This window comes from Glycine soja, chromosome 8 (genome assembly GCF_004193775.1).
Source record: "Glycine soja cultivar W05 chromosome 8, ASM419377v2, whole genome shotgun sequence".
NCBI lineage: Eukaryota > Viridiplantae > Streptophyta > Magnoliopsida > Fabales > Fabaceae > Glycine > Glycine soja.
This window is the reverse complement of record NC_041009.1, coordinates 36,126,740-36,139,386: the sequence shown is the minus strand read 5'-3', so window position 1 is coordinate 36,139,386 and position 12,647 is coordinate 36,126,740. Positions and strand designations below refer to the sequence as shown.

The 12,647-nt window shown below is 34.8% G+C and overlaps 1 protein-coding gene across 5 annotated transcripts; it reads left to right on the top strand.

Annotated features, from left to right (window-relative positions):
• The first annotated feature begins 601 nt into the window (after positions 1-601).
• LOC114423019 (tRNA-dihydrouridine(20) synthase [NAD(P)+]-like) lies at positions 602-12,366 on the top strand. Of its 5 annotated transcripts, none has more exons than XM_028389616.1 (9): positions 602-821; positions 985-1,047; positions 1,727-1,865; positions 2,404-2,512; positions 2,607-2,725; positions 4,543-4,679; positions 6,070-6,176; positions 6,406-6,533; positions 10,857-11,966. In XM_028389616.1, the coding sequence occupies exons 2-9, from the start codon at positions 1,020-1,022 to the stop codon at positions 11,113-11,115; spliced, it is 1,026 nt and encodes a 341-aa protein (XP_028245417.1). In that variant the 5' UTR covers positions 602-821; positions 985-1,019; the 3' UTR covers positions 11,116-11,966. The 5 variants fall into 5 exon arrangements, with proteins under 5 accessions (XP_028245417.1, XP_028245414.1, XP_028245416.1 ...); XM_028389613.1 differs by having other exon boundaries at positions 942-1,047; positions 10,857-11,965; XM_028389615.1 differs by having other exon boundaries at positions 604-821; positions 2,589-2,725; positions 10,857-11,963.
• The last annotated feature ends 281 nt before the right edge of the window (positions 12,367-12,647 follow it).

The following is a 12,647-nucleotide window of genomic DNA, read 5'->3' as shown; positions in this document are numbered from 1 at the left end:
TTAATATCCTTTCTAAGACTCTATAGATTGTCTTGATCATCCATCTTGATTAACTCTAATTGCTTTGTCTTGAGTAAATCTTTGAGAAGCATATGAATCATGTAATGCTTTGGCATCATCAAAACTTTCATCTTGATCCTTTGTCTACAAATCTTATTAGAATAATAAGGATATGATTGATGAAATTCAATCATATATTTTCTTGAATTATTTAAATTCGTTACTATTGTTTTCATAAATTTTACGTATTTCTAACGTACTGAATTTCGTTATTTTCGTATTCCCATAATTTCATTACTTTTGTTATTTTCATAAATATGTTATTTTTACTATTCTTTATCATCTAATCTTTAAAACTTATTATTATTATTTTTAAAAAAAAATGTAATTTGTGACGATTTAGAATCACTTAGTATAGTTTTGAATTGCTACAAAGTATGATTTTTTATAATGAATGATCAAATTGAATTAATTTAAAAAATTAGATGATGAAATTAAAAAAATAAAAAAAATTAAATTAAATTAAAAAATAAATTAGAGAAATAAAAACCTAATTTAACGTAAAAGAAATCAATTTCCGACTAGATTTAGAACCGGCGCTTTCCGTCGCCAATTATGAAAGGGATTCGCCAGTCTTAAACCCAAACGAAAATTTCTCTTTGTATTCTTATAGATTATAGATAGATTTTGCATCTTTGATTCTTTATCTATCTCGCTCACGAAAAATAGCTCCAGGCAACGTCGGAAACAGGATTTGTCAAACCCATCCGACAACCATGGAGTACCGCAACAAACTTGTTCTCGCTCCTATGGTCCGCGTTGTGAGTTCTTCCATCTCTCTCAACAACCTCTTTTTTTTTTTTTTATACTTCCGAATCAAAACACAACACTCAAATCGTTTTCACTACTTTCTTGTGTTTTTAACCTTGTTTATTTGGTAGGGCACTCTCCCATTTAGATTACTAGCTGCTCAATATGGTGCAGATATCACTTACTGCGAGGAAATCATTGACCACAAGATGCTAAAGTGCGAGCGCCGAATTAACGGTTTCAATTGCTTCCTTCTACCTTTCAATTGCACCCCTCTTATATATTAGAAAATGTTAAATAAATTATGCAGAATTTAATTCTAATGTTGCATTGTATTCCTCTTTTATGTAGGTACTTATAACATAAGGCTTAATTACCTGAATTTGGGGGGTGTATTTTTTTAGTCCCTGAAATTTAAGAATGCTTCTTTTAGTCCCTAAATTTTGACAAAATGTTTTTTTAGTCTCTAACATAATAAATAAATTGACACTTTATGATTATTTTTAAAACTTTGTGACAGTTTTAAAATGCAAATTCAAATGGTTAAAAAATAAAATTTAATTTATGGCAGCTAAAAACCGCCCCAAAGTGTCAATTTATTATGTCATATACTAGAAGGAGCAACCTGTCAAAATTCAGGGACAAAATAAAAATAGTTTTAAATTTTAGGGACTAAAAAACGCACACAACCCAAATTCAAGGATTAAAACAGTAATTAAGCCTTAACATAATGAAATAAAATTGTGTTGTCTCTTGATGATAAACGTCAAGTTGTCAATATTTTGTTTATTTAGATTTTATGGGGGTTAGACATCTACTGCTAAGAGTTTGATTGGGAAATTTGGAGTGTATACCTGTGGTTTTTCTTGTTTAGCTTTGTTTTACTAAGAGACCTATTTTGTGAATTCTTTGTCAGAAGTCATTGGATCCACTGATTTTGTGGAGAAGGGGACAAACAATGTTGTGTTTAGAACCTGTGATGAAGAAAAAGATAGGGTTGTGTTTCAAATAGGAACATCAGATGCTGTGAGGGCCCTAACTACTGCTCAGTTAGTGTAAGTTAATTGTGTATTTTGGTTTCCCTGTTTACACTGAAGTTGATGTGTGATTTTGCTTTTAACTTGCTTTAGTTAAATAGTTGTCATTGTCAGCTGTACTATTTTTTATGTGGTAGGTTTTCTCACTGGGACCAGTTATGCCATGTAGAAAATAACACCACTCAGTGAGATGTGGCTTGGTTGATATTGTTATTGTTGGCTCTTTAGTCTTTATGGGATTTTCTAATGAGCTTTAGTCTATATAAGATTGAAAACCTATTCACATATTGATTAAAAATGTTGCAATCTTAGTCATAGTCATGATTGGCTGGAAGATCGTTTCCCTCTTCCAATTCCAAGTATATAGCCCCACTGAATGGTTATAAAATTCTATTTAAGTATCAAGTATGTATGTTTTCTTATGCGCACCAAAGTTGCTTTGCAGAAAATCATTACATTACGTGTAGCTTTTCTGACATTGAACACAATTTATTTTAAGTGTTCATGTTGTTTTCCTTTTCCCGTGTTTATATATGTCTATATGTTTGGGATGCAGGTGTAATGATGTTGCTGCAGTAGATATTAACATGGGTTGCCCGAAGTCATTTTCTGTGAGTGGTGGAATGGGTGCTGCTCTGTTGTCCAAACCAGAGCTTATTCATGATGTGAGTCTATATAATCTGTTGTATTTATGATTGTGCTTCTGAAATGTGTTTGAATCCTTCCTCCTTGAAACTCCAGATCTTAACAACATTAAAGAGGAATTTGAACACACCAGTAACATGTAAGATTCGACTTCTAAAATCACCACATGATACCGTGGAATTAGCCAGACGAATTGAGAAAACTGGTGTTTCTGCTCTTGCAGTCCATGGAAGGTAATCATTCTCATATCAATCAACCTATTAGATGGTTACATAGACATATTGCCATTAGGATTTATCATAATTCTATCATTGATCCTTCTAATAAAAGATTTGTGTTTGTTTAATGTTGTGAACTGACTATGTTACACAACTTTTCTCTTTTATCTGGGCCAGGGATGATATACAGTGTTTGGTAGAAGGCATGGCAATCATATTTAACTTTTTTCTAATCAGTCAAAGCATAATACTTTGATGATATGCTACTCCAATTGCAATGGATACAATTTCCAAACAATTAAGATATGGAGAACAAACTATCATGACACATAGAGGATCTTCAAAGTATGTTACAGGGAGAGCATGAAATAACAAAAGCCTTGTTCCAATTGGTGAGTGCAGCGACATGGATTGTCTGATGCCCCTAGGCTTCATTAAAAACCAAATTCTCGGTGATATTATTCACCATGATATCCTTTTAACCACTTCCTGGTCTTTCTTGGTCTCCCTTTCTCTGTTTTTAACTGTCATAACTGTGCCAAATTCAGTTTCCATCATAATAGTGTTGCCTTATTCTTAGCAGGACCTTACCATGGTAGAAAACTCATTTCTGGGAATTTTATCTTAACTTTAGCAAGTATTTGTTCCCTTATTAATGAAGATTAGGAGTTTAGTACATAATTTAAGTCCTACATTGTATGCAACAGTTTTTTCCTGCTAGGTGAGGAACTACACAATGTCATTCTGCTCGGTTATATACTAGATTTTGAGATATTATATACCATGAGATCCCTCTTAACTTCCCCCAATGTCTTTCTTGGTCTCTGTTTTCCCATTTTCACTTGACCAAAAATCATGCAATCTAATCTTCTTACTGGTGCTTCTATTGGCCTTCTTTATACATGATCAAACCACCTTAACTGATTTTTTGTCATCTTTTTCTCAATCGATGCCACAATATCTCCTCATATACAATCATTTCATATCTTGTCTTTCTTATGTGGCCACACATCTAGCCTAACATTCTCATTTCTGGTACTCCCACTTCTTTTCCTTGTTGTTCCTTTATAGCCCAACATCCACAACCATAGAGTACCTAAATCCTATAATTTCAACAAATTTAATTGAAAAGAAATGAAAGTGAACAATGAAGATAGAGGGTGGGGATACTTGCTCTCACTTCCTATCCATGACCAGGACTGGAATCCTTAACTGGTGGAATGCCAGTTTTGTTGACCCTCTTTTTGTTAGTCTTTCCATATTATCTGCTTTTCATTCATAGACTTAGAGCCTGTTTTTTTAACAAAACCATATTCTTTAAGGTAAACTAGCCTGAGATTCCAAAGACGTATACTGAGTACAAATAATATCACATGTGCAACTTAGGGCTTATTTATCATTTTTGAAACTTTGGTGCTTAAGAACTAAAAAAATAATGTAGCACTTTCATTTACAAGCATGCATATTTCTATAGCAATATAGAATTAGATCACAAATATGATTATTCTTTTATCTTTGTTGCATTAAAACATGCTGTTAGTAGTTAGTGAGGAGGGAAGAAAGGGGTAGTTAAGCCAGGATATTAGTTAGTTAGAGGGGGTCAATTTGATAAATAAATAAAGGGGTGTAGGCAAAGCTGATACTCATTCTATGTTGTATCAATCAGGAGAATTGAGCTTTAGCTTTGTTGTGAAAGCATATATCCTTTGGGAAGGGGAAACCCTTGGAGGAGGATAATTCTTTCTCCTATTTTCTGTTCAATTTCATGTAATCACTATTAATCTTTGGTTATTAACACATGCTCACTTTTTTCCTTGTTGATCTATTTACAGAAAAGTCCCAGATAGGCCCAGAGATCCTGCTAAGTGGAATGAAATCGCTGATGTTGTGTCAGCATTATCTATTCCAGTTATAGAAAATGGTGATGTTTTTGAGAATGATGATGTTGAACGCATTAAATCTGCCACAGGTAGCTGAAAAGAATTCTCCTAGACTTCAACTGAATTTTCAGTTATGTTTTGTTAGAATAATATATTGTAGATAGTCTGCGGTGAAACAAACACTGAATGCAGTTGATTTTTATCATGAATTTTAGGTACCTGAGTTTCCTGGTCTGTATTTAGTTATGTTGCAACCTAATTCTTGTCCTTGTTAATGAGTTCTCTACAAGCTGCAATACACATGCTGAAAAATGCAACTCATTATCTTGGAAATTGAGATGAACCAAAGCTAATTTCTTTCTGTGGTGATCATAAACTTCGTACTCCTTGGTATCCTAATCTTAAGACCTTGATAGATTCCCCTGAATTTTGAAGGAATGATTGGGTATACGCGTAGGCTTTGCCTTTCCAAGAGCTGCCTTGGATCAAGTCTCCACATCATACTATTGGTAATCTTTTGTTATGAACTTTTGTGTAGGACTGAGTTATGGGCTTAGTGAAAGAAGCAAACTTGTCCTTGACAGAGCTCCTCCTAATCTAACACAGATTTTTCTGAAATAGTCTCTTCCTTTCCTCCAATCCAAGTCTGCCTTTTTATATGGCTATATAAGAAAGGGATCCTGATTGATAAGATCATAACTAGCAATTATCCTAATAAAAATCAGAACCAGAACTGATAAGGATTCTGTTACACAGAATCTTATCAGGATAAATAAATAAATAAAAAATCATAATTTAAAGGAAGATAATAAAAAGTAATCGTATTCAACCAAATATCCTCTGTTGATATTGTTTCCCCTCAATTGTCGTTGTATTCCCATTTCATGTAACTTGAACCCTCACATCTTGGAGATAGCTTCAAGTGTTATTGTTTAGTGCTCCATATGACAACACATTGACTATGTAGACTGGAGACCGGGGAGACATTTCTTAATATGGAGATGTAGCCATTCATCTATTCCTAAACTATACATTAAATGTGGGAAACAAAAACTGTAACATCTCTAAGGCAGCCTGTAGAGCCTTTGAAAAACAATGGCTACAAAAGTAGCACTGAAGGGACTGAACTAATAAGAAACCCTGCATTCTTAGGGAGGGGGTGTCAACTTTATCATGTGGCTTACCAGGGTATATCAGATTGTTTGCTGGATGTCACTCGTGGATCCTAAAAAATAACTCATGAGGCTCATATAAATCCGATTCTAAGAAAGTTAGGCTAAGTAAGCATTTGAATTGAATGTCATATAAGAAGAAAGTATTGGTTATCATGTTTGATGGGAATTTATTTTTGATCTTGATGATTACTATTGTTTCAAATATACAATATCATTTGTACTTCTTTTTCCTGGTATGATAGACTAGCTAAGTAGCTATTCATTTTTTATATTTAATTTCTAATTGATACTGGTATGACATAAGGTGCCTCGTCAGTGATGGTTGCCAGAGGGGCACTCTGGAATGCTTCAATGTTTTCGCCCGAGGGCAAAGTTTCTTATGAAGCTGTGAAAAGAGAATATATTAGGAAGGTAATGTATTTTTTTTGGTTCTACATTAACTACAATGCTTTTTATGACCTTATGTTCTTTACCTAGAGATGGGTGACAATCTTATGAATATGCAGTTTCTAAACCCAGACAGATTTCTTATTTTTTTCATTCTTTTTCTATTTCCAATGCTTATATTGGTGGAGGGCATTGGGCTTCTGGATGTCATGGTACTACTACTAATGTTACTACTATGTGCTTTTGATATCAGTGCATCTTGTGGGATAATGATATAAAAAGCACCAAGCATACATTAAAGGAAATGATAATACATTATTCTTGTCTAGAACTGCCTGAAGGGAAGGCTGTGATCAAATCAGAGTCCATGGCTGATCTAGCGTAAGTTAATTTTTCCTTATCACTTGCCTCCGTGCTTGCAATGTATACTAGGTGTTGACTATAGAACAATATAATCAATTGTGACATGTTTGTATACTCCAATTATTTTTCAGTGACTTTACACTATGCATCATTTGTAAACAAATTACAGAATCAATGCTTCCCAGTTCCTTTGGAGATTACTTGATTATGGGATTGCATCCTAGTATGACTGTCATGGTTTCTCTTTTAGCTTCCCTCCCTGTCCTCACCTGACATCTATAATATTTCCTTTCTGTGTCCAGTTATGGGGCATGGATAGCATTTACCTAGCATTCCCTACAATGATAGATGCATATTAGACATGAATAAAAATTTTGTATAATGGAAATATTCCCTACTTGATTCAGGGATTGCGTCCTAGTCTGACCATTATGCTTTTTCTCTTTGGCAACCCTTCCCGTCTTCACATGACATTTTTAGACCTTCTTTGTGACCAAAATAATAATAATAATAATAATAATAATAATAATAATAATAATAATAGTGATTACTTATTTCCTTTGTATTGAATAAGGGTTCATATAACATTATCTGGCATTCCCTACAATTGTAGATTCATTTCTAAACATGATTTTTTTTTTGTATAATGGACATATTTTAGAACTAATGGAGGAGGATAAAGAAAAGTAACCCTTCTTACAGGAACTGCAAACATAAGGAAAATTAAAGAAAACAGTATAAGACAAGATCTTGTGCTTAACACCACAGAGGCTATCAAAATATGCCTGTCCTATTGTAAACCTATACAAAATTTAATTTTAAAAAACAAAGCATATCTGTTCAACCTATGACACCAAATGGTGACAAATATAACATCTTGCCTTAAAATTTACGCTTTTCATTTGGCCAAAAACCCTTTGAACATGCTAAAAATAAAAGGAAAAAAAATCCAAATTCTTAAGGGTTTACCAATATTCACTTAAAATCCTCCTCCATATAAGTAGTTGCTGGCTGCTGGGCAAAGTAGAAGCAGATGATTGGTGGTTACTAGACTAGACAACACATGACTATCAGGAGACAGCCGCTATGACAAATAACATTTCAACATATCATTAACATTGATCTTATCAAATATTGTCATCCAAATAAAGGATTAACCTTTTAGATGGAGACTTATAGATCTAAAAGGGATAATTAATTAAAGATGGATTTTTTCTGTACTAGAACATGGTTAACAAACTGGGAGACAGACTTATGAGGAAACACATCAGATAAATCAAGAGTCCTAAACCTCTTCTCTAAATCAACAACTGAAAAGTCAAGGCAAAAGGTATAACAATCACTGGCTTCTTTGTCAATCGAAGTTCCTGCCAAATGGAAGTTTGAGCACATGGGGCAGTTCTTTTTTTTTTTGATCGGCAAAGATAAATAATATATATTGAAAGAAGTACCAGAGGTACTTATAATACAAAGAAGATCCATATAAATGGTTCCACAATCAGACATTGATATTCTGAGGGGGAACCAAGCTATGGATACAAAATGCATATGAATTTACATGTATAAATCTCATAACTATGCAATCCCCTGCTGATACATAAAACTTTGTGGTAGATTACTTGACCAGTGATTGAAATGCACTATGAAATCCTTCTCAAAACCCCTAAGCCAAGACCATAGAAGGAATATGACTTCTTCAAACAGCTTATTAGCATCAAAATTCGCATTAGAGAAGACTATACTATTTCTAAGTTTCCAAATGGACCAGGTTAAAGCTAGCCACCAACAATGCCATCTATTATTTCTTACACCAGCAGGTTGAACACCCAAATGATGAAGGAAGTGCTGCTTTGGGCTTAATGGAAAAGCACCCTTAACTTGCAGCCATGACATGGTTTCCCACCATATGGGTTGAACTTTGCTGCAGTGAAAGAAAAGATGGGATGCATCCTCTTGTTGGGTTCTGCAGAGAGGACAAAGTGAATCTGTGAGTTGAATCTGTCTTCTCTGCAAGTTTTTTCTTGTCGGCAGCCTATCTCTTAATAATCTCCACGCAAACACCAGAAACCTAGCTGGAACCTTTATCCTCCAAAGCTTCTCAAAACATTCCTCCTGACTGCTATCTCTTGCTTCTTCTCCTATCAAATCATAGGCACTGCGAGTTGTGAATATTGTCCCTCTGGATCTGCAGACCACTCCCAAGTATCTGAAACCTGGTGCTGGATTTTAATTTCTGCAATATCTCTGAGAAAGTTAGCTGCTGAGGTGATCTCATTGTCAAACAAGGCTCGTCTCCAAGCAAAGTTCCACTCCCACCCCATGTCTTGATACATTCCCATGGATCTAATGAGTTGATGTTGCTGCAATGAGATTGAATAAAGTCTAGGGTACTTCTCTGCTAATGAATCCTCCTCCCCGGTCCATTTATCCTCCCAAAATTTGATGTGGTCACCACTCCCCACCTTCCACTTGAATCCTTTTTGAATAAGCTGTCCACTATTTGTGCTAAAAAGAACCTTCTGTAAATCCCTCCACCAAATAGATTTATGACCCACCCTATCCACTTCAGCCAAGCCTCGCCAACCTCCATATTTTGAATCCAACACCTTTGCCCACAACTCTCCTTTGTGGTGCATTAAATTCCACTCCCATTTCCCAAGTAATGCCGTATTGAAACTTTTGATGTCCTTTAAACCCAAACCGCCCCTCTCTTTTGGCAAGCACACTGATTTCCAGCTAACCCATGCAATTTTATTTTGATCGGATCCTCCCCCCCAAAGGAATCTTCGCTGTAAACGCACCAACTTGTCTTCCACTAATTTAGGCACCCTGAAAAAGGAGAACAAATAAATAGGAATCGAAGTTAGCACGGATTGGATGAGTGTCACTCTCCCCCCAAAGGATATATTTCTCTGTTTCCACTTAGCTAGCTTTCTCTCGCATTTGTTGATGATAGGATCCCACATAGTACATCTCCTTGGGTTTGCTCCAATGGGTATTCCCAGGCAATTGAAAGGAAGAACCAGCAACTGGCAATTCAAGTAGGTGGCTGCCTGCTGCTTCCAAAGGTCAGTTTGACCAAAAGCTCCAAAAGAGCTCTTGGCAAAATTAATTTTAAGGCCAGATACAAGTTCAAAAGACCTTAGGACAGCCTTAATTGTTTTGACATTCTCCATGTCCGCTTCCCCCAAAAAGATAGTATCATCTGCAAACTGTAAAAGACTGATTTCCACTTTATTGGATCCCACTTGATATGCCTTGTACATATTCTCCTCCTTAGCTTTTCTCATCAGACCATTCAGCCCTTCAGCTACCACATTGAACAAAAGTGGTGCAAGTGGGTCCCCTTGGCATAATCCCCTTTTGGGAAGGAACTCCCCCGTAGGGCTGCCATTGACCAAGACTGAAATGGATGCAGAATTGAGGCATCCCTCAATCCATTTGATCCACTTAGAGCTGAAGCCTGTTCGTTGAAGCATATAGAGCAAAAATCCCCAGGACACCGAATCATATGCTTTCTCGTAATCAACTTTGAATATAAGGCAGAATTTATTACTCCTTTTGGCCTCCTCAATCACCTCATTTACAATTAAGGCACTGTGCAGTAGGTGTCTTCCTTCAATAAATGCAGATTGAGTTTCATCAACAATAGAAGTCATCACCTTCTTCATTCTATTGGCCAGCACATGGGGCAGTTCTGACACCTGAGTGATATGCGTATCCAAAATTTCCCCTATTTTCAAAACAAAAAGAAAGGCATGTAGTTTCATCAATCTATACTCTATAGTGATAATATAATTTGGAAAAACCTGAGTTTGTCTCTTCCTAGATACAATTTTATACTAAGGAAAAGGAAACTGTGGTTAATGGGTAATTATGTGTAATTTTCAAACTGTTAATCTTTTACTTACCCCCACCCCAGAAAAGATAATTCTTCCATTCTCTTTTTAATTTTAAATATGAAAATAAAAATAAAGAGGATTGACACGCACTCCTCCATATGTAAATAATTGGTATATTTTGTGAAATACATATTACAACCCCAAGTATTAACCTCTTCATGTGATTGGGTTGGACACAGGTTCAACATTTTACCAAAGAGTAGGTTTGCTTGATTTATGTTATTTAAAAGGCTTTGGTTGGTGTCTTCCTAGTTCCAACTCTCACGGCCTGTTTGGTACAAGGCATTATATTATGAGTTTATACTATATGCTCAATTTTATTGAATGTTTTTGGTGTTACATGATTTGATAAAGTTATCCAGTTTCACTCAATATGGTTATAGGGTAAACTTATCAAGCATGAGGTGTGATAAAACCTGATAGGGTTATTTTATATTAGGTTGGTCAAAGCAATCTCTATTCAACTCAACCTTATCTTTCCACCACCATCATCTCGTCTAAAGCCCAAATCACTCAACAGTCACAGTCATGTGGTGCATCAAACATTGAATAGTATAAAAGTTTATAATGTAACTTGCACTATACTATCATACTATCTAGCATTATGGTATTGGGTCTTACCCTGTATGAAAGATAGTGGATTAGCTTCAAGAAAAACTAAAGTATATTTGGATCAAATCTATGAAAACATCTATTGATTCTTCATGAGTTCATTTTTTATCTTTGAAAATTTCTTCTTCCTTTTCTAAGAATGCAGATGAATCCACTTAATGTTACTGGACATGATTTTGCATGAAGTTTACTGTTTGGCCTTTTTCCCTACTTGTTATTAAGGCTCTATTTGTTTATGGAAAATGATTTGGGATTATATTAATGATGTTTGCTTTTCCATGTTGCACAATCACTAATAATTCTACAACTACATATATGTATTCCTTGTACTTAAGGATCTACGAAAGCCTAACCCAATCTCTCACATATGTATGGGAAACTCCATTCTATACTGTATAGGATCTGTAAGCAACCCTGTCGGTTGTATTGTTTTTTTTTTTTTACTGACCCTGTCTGTTGTATTTGTTAAGCAAAGTTCTAACAATGCATTTTTCAAGGAAATATTTGCATAAATCTTAATTGATGTTTGCTTGTCACAATTTTCAGAATGGTCTCTTAAAATTGAATTTCTTTATTTCCTTCTTCACTGATGAGAAACCTGGGCCTGAGTTTGATTTGGCTTGATTAGCTGGGTCCAATTCTGTTTGAGAGTGAATCTATAAAGCATTTTTTTACACAAGTAGCTTACCGGTTTTCATGATGTGCATCTGTACATAAAAAGAATTAATTTTATATTGTCATATGGGGGCACTCTCTCCATAATGGTGATATAATGTCTCGCCTAATAAAAAGAAAAAAACGACACTTTGTAGTAAAAGCTGGCTTTTTGCTTTTTAGCCTCTTTTTTTTCTTCTTAAATTTCAATTTTTCTTGTCTCCTTTTTCTCCTAGATAATAGAAGTTTTAATCTTCTTGAGGCTTTTAACCATCTTCATAATTTGTTGGTATTTTAATATTATATATGATGATGTTCTCTTGATATTTCAGGGAACTCTATGGGCAGAGAGAATACCACCAGTTAGTGAGACCGGGTTTTTTTTAATGTCTTTTGGAGCATAAAAATTCAGGGTAAGGATATGCCTTCCCTGGTTTAGAATTTGGGCAACTCCAAGTATAGTAGGCACATTACAAGAAATTTACACGACTCACCAATTGATTATTCTTGAATTCGAACTCAAGTCACATGTTTGTCATGGATGGAGATAACTAGATGAGCTTTTTTGTTTTGCTGAATAGATAACTAGATGAGCTAACCCCTACAAGCATGGATATAGATACTGTTATAGGCTTTATTGACGACTTGTAATTTTTTATACATTAATGTATTATTTTATCGTAGAGGATTTTTTCTTTGGTAAAACATGAACAAAAAATATGACTGACTGGTACTGTATTATTTCAGATTTTGAAAGACTGAATAAATAAAATACCAGTAAATTCTTTTTGGCTACATAAGCATTTAATAATCCACTAAAATTAAATTAAACTCATTTCATCACGACAAGGAAAAAAAGCTTAAAATGAAAGCTAACAATTTTCAAGTTGCCTTATCGAAGACTTATACCTTTTCGTTTTTTTCCCATACGAGTTGTATAGTTCTACACTTCTACTGTTCTGCT